The 7,031-nt window shown below is 59.1% G+C and overlaps 1 protein-coding gene across 1 annotated transcript; it reads right to left on the bottom strand.

Moving 5' to 3' along the window:
- Positions 1-3,815: 3,815 nt before the first annotated feature.
- Positions 3,816-5,762, bottom strand: CHST14 (carbohydrate sulfotransferase 14; the record flags this gene model as incomplete). Its single annotated transcript, XM_080808467.1, has 1 exon — positions 3,816-5,762. One exon carries the CDS (start codon positions 5,760-5,762, stop codon positions 4,632-4,634), a length of 1,131 nt encoding a protein of 376 aa, XP_080664593.1. The 3' UTR covers positions 3,816-4,631.
- Positions 5,763-7,031: the final 1,269 nt, after the last annotated feature.

The raw sequence follows: 7,031 nt of genomic DNA, 5'->3' as shown, positions 1-7,031 counted from the left end.
GCATGTCTAATTCTGTCTTGACACCTGCTGCTCACAGGACCTGAGCTGAAAGTCCAGCATATTCATGGTCTGGGTCCAACACACCACTCGAAAGCTGATTCTCAGGGTGGGCAAATTCGGAGAATTTTATAATAGCTGGAGGGGCCTGTGGACCGAATCACGCGTGGAGTGTCGGGAAAGAAGGCTGGGGAAGGGTGCAAACATCCAAGAAAACGAACACGATGCTTATCAGCAGATGCAATGAGCTGGAGAACTTAGGACGGACACAAGTTGGCCCACTTTGGGAGGGGCAAGCACTACCTGGAGCTGGTTTGAATCCCAACCCCGCTATCTCTTAGCGGGAGTTTCCTTATCTATAAAATGGGAATAATTCAACTTACCTTGCTGGGTTGTAAGAAGAAGGTGACAAGGCAAAGGACTTGGCAGCGCCCTGGGAACATGCTCTCGATTCAGAGTAGCTTTGTTAATTACTTGGATTTTCCTTCAGGAAGAGAGAGAAGACCTCCCCTGTTGCCTGAAAGCAGGCAGGGACTGGTTCAAGGAATAAAAACAAACAAACAAACAAACACTGGATCCACCCTGGGAAGGGGTCTGCAGGTCTGGCTGTCCTGGGACCCCTGGAAAAGGTAAGGGTACTGTGCTCACCCAGGGGCAGGGGCTTAGGGTCGGGACCTTGTTGCTTGCCGTAGAGGGTCTGCGTTGTGAGACGCTCCTGGAGGGAGGGGCCAGGGGTGATGGGGCGGGGGGGTGCTGGTGAGGGGCAGGGAGAGGAGAGAAAAGGACCTCAGAAATTAAGGTGAGGTGGTTTCTGGGCAGCAGCATCAGACGGGATGAAAAATGGACCAGAACTGGAGCCTGGGAGTGGAGTCAGGGCCCAGAGCCCGATGGCCAGCGCCTTTGGGCTCCTCTCCTTTCCTTTGCTCGTGGCCCTCAGCCAGGGAGAGAAGTGCCAGCCCCATCCACCGTACCCTGGGGAACTAGGCTGTACAGGTTGGAGCCAGTTTGAAAGGGGACCCTTGTCCTCAGAGGCACCAGCCGATGGCTGTAGCTCTGTGTGGGGACGAGGGCTGACCCAACGCAAAGGGAGAATTCCAAGAAGACACAGTCCAGGTGTCCAGCTCTGCAGAAGCCTTGGCCCTAGCCGTGGTGGCCCTGAGCTGGCCACATATCCCTAGCTCTGACCTGGGGGCCCAGTACAAGGCAGACCCTACTGGGGCCACCCACAGCTCTCTGGCACCTCCTTTTAAGAGGCCCTTTTTCCTGAAAAGAAGGGTAGATGACAAATTAAGTCCCCCAGGGCTGACTCCAGGGAAAAATTGTGGTAGGTGACAATTTGTCTCAGCACATTCTCTCCCTCTCACCTTCAGCTCTCCTGCCCGAACCTCAGGTGTCTGGTTCTGGCTGTCAGAGTGCTCTGTGGCCTGGCACTCTTTTCTGTCCGGGAGGAGAGGAACCAATAAGCTAACCACATCAAGGACTTCACTGGACCCCCACTCTTCCCGGGGCAGGGACTGGTAAGTGTCAGCGGGATTGAATTGGAATCTCCGAAAACGAAGGAATGAAAGAACTGAGGAGAGGGGCGCCTGGGTGGCTCAGTGGGTTAAAGCCTCTGCCTTCGGCTCAGGTCATGATCCCAGGGTCCTGGGATTGAGCCCCTCGTCGGGCTCTCTGCTCAGCAGGGAGCCTGCTTCCCCCTCTCGCTGCCTGCCTCTCAGCCTACTTGTGATCTCTGCCTGTCAAATAAATTAAAAAAAAAAAATCTGAAAGAACTGAGGAGAGAGAACGTGTGCCAGTGCCCCCAAATACAACCCGTTCCACCCTTCATCTTCCTTCCCCTTCCTAGTCCCTTTTCTTCCCACCCCACCATCTCCGATCTCCCCCTCCTGGAATCTGGGAGGCACACAGCCCTGGGTTGGACTTTGGGCAAGATACTTACTCTCTGTGCCAGTTTCCGTGTCCGTATAACAGGATGCTCTTGGTCTGTGGAGAGATTTAAATGAGGCATGCAGGGCGGGGGGGCGGGCATTTTCTGGGTCCCCATGCTGCAGGCCCGAGTGGGGGTGGGTGACTAAGTAGCCGCTGTAGGTTTGGAGCAGTTGTTCCAAGCCCAGGGGGGAAGCAGCTGGGGGGAGGATAAAAGGCGGGGGCTCCTGAGGGCCCTGGAAGCTCAGGGAGGGACTGACCAGGCCTGACCAGTTGGCAGGGGAAATGAACCCACAGGTTGAAGGAGCTCTGCCCAGAGGCAGCTCCAGTCTCCAGCGTTGGAGGGACACAGTGTCCTGGCTTCTAGCCTGTCCCCACAGGCCTCTGAGGGATCAGGTATTCAACTAGCATTCAGCCAGGTGCTAGGAGAGGTCCTTTTACTCATTTAGTCTTCATTCATCCTCCCAGGACTCTGCTAGGATTCTGGTGATCCAGTGGGGGGCGGGGAGGCTCAGAAAGGTGGTCAGGCAGCTGGGGGAGAGATCCGTTTGGATGACTCCAAGGGTAGTGTTCTCTGTCCCGCAGCAAGAAGTACACCTTCATTCTGCCCGGCCATCTGCATGCCTACTGCATGCCAGCCCCCTGGGCTAGGACCTGGGAATGTCAAAGGAACGAGATAGACATGGTCTCAAATTCACACAATTGCATTCTCAGTGGGGGAGATGGAGAAGTCACAGGGCAGTCACAAGGGAGCAGCTAAGTGCTATCAGAGGTGAGCCCCTGGGATGCCTGGGTGGCTCAGTCTGTTAAGCATCTGCCTTCAGCTCACATGATCCCAGGGTCCTGGCATCGAGTCCAGCATCGGGCTCTTTGCTCATCAGGGAGCCTGCTTCTCCCTCTCCCTGGCACTCCCCCTGCTTGTGCTCTCTCTCTCTCTCTCTCTCCCCCTCTGACAAATAAATAAATAAAATCTTAAAAAAAAAAAAAAAAGAGCCAAGGGGGCCCCAAAGAGGGGCCTCTGATCCACACAGAGAATCAAGTAAATGTCTCCTGAGGAGTTGTGGTAGAGAACCATGAGTGCCCACAGAATTGCCCTCCCCTGATTTCTCCTCTAAAGTCAGGCCAATAGCAAGGTATCTGCAAAGGGGCCCTTCCCACCTCCCTCCCTCACTCCCTCTGGCGCTTCTCACCACTACCTCGGGTCCCTAAGTACAGCAGTTCCCACCGGAAGTATAAGACGTAGGACTGACAAGGGTGGGCTAGCTCTGGCCCTGCATCTCTCCCACGGGCAGGGCAGGCCCACCTGCCTTTTCTCCATCCCCTGGTGATTCTGGGAACTCTGGACAGCATTGGGGGAACAGGCACATGGAGGCCTGTCCTCTAATGCTCAGACTGTATTCCTCCCACATCGTCCACAACTTCCTCTGAGCCTAAGTCAGCAAGACCCTGCTCCTCCCTCAACCTCCTTGCCTTCTTTGTAATTCTTGATGCCAGGAATAACCTGCTGTGGCTCACAGCACAATCCCCTTTTGCGGGTGTGGCCTCCTCAGTCAAAAAGTATTCCTGCCTAACAGGAGGAGAAGCCATTGTCTCATACCTACCCTCTTCTTCAGGGAATAATCCCTGTAGGTGTGCTCCAGACATGGGGTCATTTCTAATGGGGCTTGTCCTTGGGTGGCATCCCAGAAGCTGCATTTGTGATTGGGTATGGCCTATGGGAAGCCCCCAGAGGCTCCCTGGTATGGAAATGGCCCCCTGGACTGCCCCAAGCAACTTAAACTTGGTCTCACTTTCTCTACCTGAAAGCTCCCTCTCCTGACCTGGGGGGGGCAGGCACCATGGAGAGACTGCACACACAGGAGCTCCAAAGGACAATTACAGATGCTGGCTTTGTATACAAAACCATGTTTATTACAAATTCAGCAATGTGGAAAACAAAGTCTTCAGAAGCATTCTATCAAAAAGTACAAATTTTAAATAAACGAGTCAGAAAAGAGACAGCCAGGTACACCAGCCGCAGTCACAGCCCTGGGGGAAGGGAGAGGGTGCCTAGAGCCCCCCGCCAAGAAAGGCTGGGCACAGGGGATCTTTGGATGTGTGCAGGGCCATGTCCTGGAGCTACCAGGCAAGGGCCCTGACTCAGTTTTCCTCTCCTTGGAAACACGGAAAGAATCTGGAAAGTGCAGGAAATTCTGAGTGTGAAGCAGAAAGGCACAGAAGTCATTTATAAGGCACGAATGCTGCCTGCAGCCCCTAGGCGCAGGGAGTGGATGAATGGTGATCAGAGCCCAGTACCACCCCCCCCATCCCCGCCCCGTCATTCTCCTGACTGGTGTCACCTAGGTTTGGCCACAGGTTAAGGTAGACGAAGTGGACGGCACAGTCCCTGCAGCCAGGAGCCTGGAGCCAATCTTCAGAACAGATGCGTTGCTTTGCTGGCAAACTGGTGTCTAGCCCGAGCCAGGGCAGGAAAGGTCACTCGGCCCCTAAGAAATCCCCCCAGCGGGGAGCCCCAGGCCTCCTGTCTAACTGACCCTGTACTCTGAGCCACTGTGGGTACCCACCCTGGACAAGGAACTTCCAAGCGCAGTCCCAGCCATCCAGGGATCTGGAGAAGCCCCAAGTCCCCAGAGCCAGGGTTTCTCTAAATGGCAGGCAGCTGGCATTGTCAACACCCGTCGACAACAGCTGCTGTCCCCCACCCACGGTCACTGGTGACAGGCCTCCCTGGTGACGTTAGGCAGCGGGTAGGCAAAGAGGGAGAAGTCTAGAATATACTTGGGTAGTACATCCTGCAGGAGGGCCCGCGGGGTGCTGCACAGGTGGTAGTGCAGGCCCTCGGGGCTGGCCGGCCGGTACCAGGCCTGGCGGGCCGGGAACCGGACATGGGGCGGTGCCCGCACCCACTCCAGCACCTGGTTGGCATCAGCCTCCAGCCTCTCATAGGAGCCTACGAAGTCGTAGCGCACCGCGCAAGGCTGGCACAGGTGGTACACAGGCATCCAGTGCTCATTCATGTGCTCAGGGTCCTCATCTACCAGGTATCTCAGGAATTCGGGGAAGGTGACATCGTCCCCTGCAGGGCTGGGCCCGGCGCCAGCCCTGTAACGCCTCACGATCTCCGCCCCGTAGCGCTGCTGGTACTCTCGGATTTCACCAAACTTGTTGCGGTAGGCAGACAGGAGGCGTTCCAGCGGGTCCCGCACAAAGAGGAACTTGAAGTAGTGCTGTAAGCGGTAGCGGATCTCCTCGGGCCGCAGGTCGGCCAGGAACACCAGGTCATTGCGGTGGTCCATCTTGAGGCGGACGTCCACGTTGTCCAGGACGCCCGCCAGCACCTTCAGCACCCGCTTCCAGTTGGAGCAGGCCACCTTGGGGACGTAGCAGTACAGAAAGCGGTAGCGGTCACTCACGAGGATGTGGCGCAGTAGGGTGCGCCGCTGTCCCACGGGCAAGTCCCAAGGGTCCCGGGGCATGCCTGGTTGTCCGCACACTGCCCGCAGGGTCCGGTTCCGGACGTCCTGCCTCACCTGCAAGTCCGGGTCCCCGGCCTCCAGGGACAGGCCCCCAGGCCTGGGGAGGGCCTGGCGCCAGGGCGCGCCCTCGCGGTTGGGAGGGTGCAGGGGAAGGGGTTTCATCTCGGCCAGGATGCCCCGCTCGATCATGAGGAGCAGCCCGCTGGAGGCCACGATCACCGCGAACATCAGCATGGACGGCAGCAGCAGGGGCGGCCCCCCAACCCCGGCCCGGGCCCTGCCCAGCGGGGCCCGCCTCAGCGCCCGGCCCAGGGGCTCGGCGCCATTTGGGGCCGCCAGGGGGGTCAGCGGGCGGGGGAACATGGTGCTCCAGAGGTGGGGGCCTGCGCCGGCCAGGCAGGTCGACGGGCCGCCGGGGAGGCGGGCCCGGGCTGGGGGCGGGAGCCGGGGACTTGGGCCCGCCGCTGGCGGGAGGGCTCGGGGAGGGGTGCGGCGGCGGGAGAACCCGGCGGGCGTGGGGGTGGCCGGCCCCGGGGCTGCGGCGCCGGAGCGGGCGGCGGGCGGCGGGCGGCTGACGGGCGCGGCGAGGGACCGTGGCCGGATGTCCCGCCCGGCAGCTCCCCGCCCCCGGCCCCGCCGTGACACAGGCGCGGGGGCGGGTCCAGGCCGGGGGCGGGGAGAGAGGCGGGCGCCCCCTGCACCGAGCTGGCGAGGAGGGAGCGTGCAGACCCCCACCCGGGAGAGGGCGCCGGAGCCAGGGCCGCCGCGGAGCTCCGGGCTTCGGAGACAAAAGCTGCCGAGGACCGAAAGGCAGAAAGAAACCCAGGCCACGGCTCCCTCTCGCGCAGCGCGTGCCCTCGGGGAGCTGGACGGAGAGGACCTGCACCCCACGCCCTGCCGCACACTCTGGCCTGGCTGAGACCGTCCTCCAACAGCGTGTCTGGAGGCAGAGGGCACCCGCAGCGCTGTGCGCTGAGTCCAAACTTTCGGGAAATCCTTCTTTCTCGCTGGACGCGGAGTCCCGGTGTGCTCCCCCATTCACCCTGCCCTAGCCACTCCAGTAAAGAGTAGCGGGACTGCCAAGGGTTGACCAGTGGCTCATCTCCATGGTGACTGTTAGATTTAACAGTACCTGGTGGATGGCCATCCCGGTGGATTCATCCACTGGGTAACAATTAAATGTCTGGAAATGGAGTCTTCTTCACTCCTGTCTTTCCTCCTCGAGGCCTGAAGGGGTGGGATAACTGGGACATTCTGGTGAGAGGCCAATGACAGGTTGGTGCCTGGTGATCACTAGTGCGATCAGCACACATCTGGAAGGGTGAGGAGCTGGGGGGCACAGAGCGGCAGCCTCCCTGCCTCTAAGGAAACATGTGCTCAGTGGCACCAGGCTGACCATGTGGGCTACAGGCAGCTACAGGAATGCCTAGGATAGCAGGGGCCAGCCTTTCCCCACCTGAACTGGGAACCTAGCTAAGGGTCCAGACTTCATCCTCTTAGGTATGTGTGGGGAGGCGGTGATGCTCTGATGGGAGGTAGCAGTGTGGTCAGGGTCCACATTTACCAAAGCAGGTGCCTGCTGGGTGTTTGGTGTTCTCTTCCAGTTATCAGAGTCACCCTGGGAGGCAGGTA

The sequence above is a fragment of the Martes martes genome (genome assembly GCF_963455335.1).
Source record: "Martes martes genome assembly, chromosome: 7".
Classification (NCBI taxonomy): domain Eukaryota; kingdom Metazoa; phylum Chordata; class Mammalia; order Carnivora; family Mustelidae; genus Martes; species Martes martes.
This window is presented reverse-complemented; position numbering and strand designations above follow the sequence as displayed.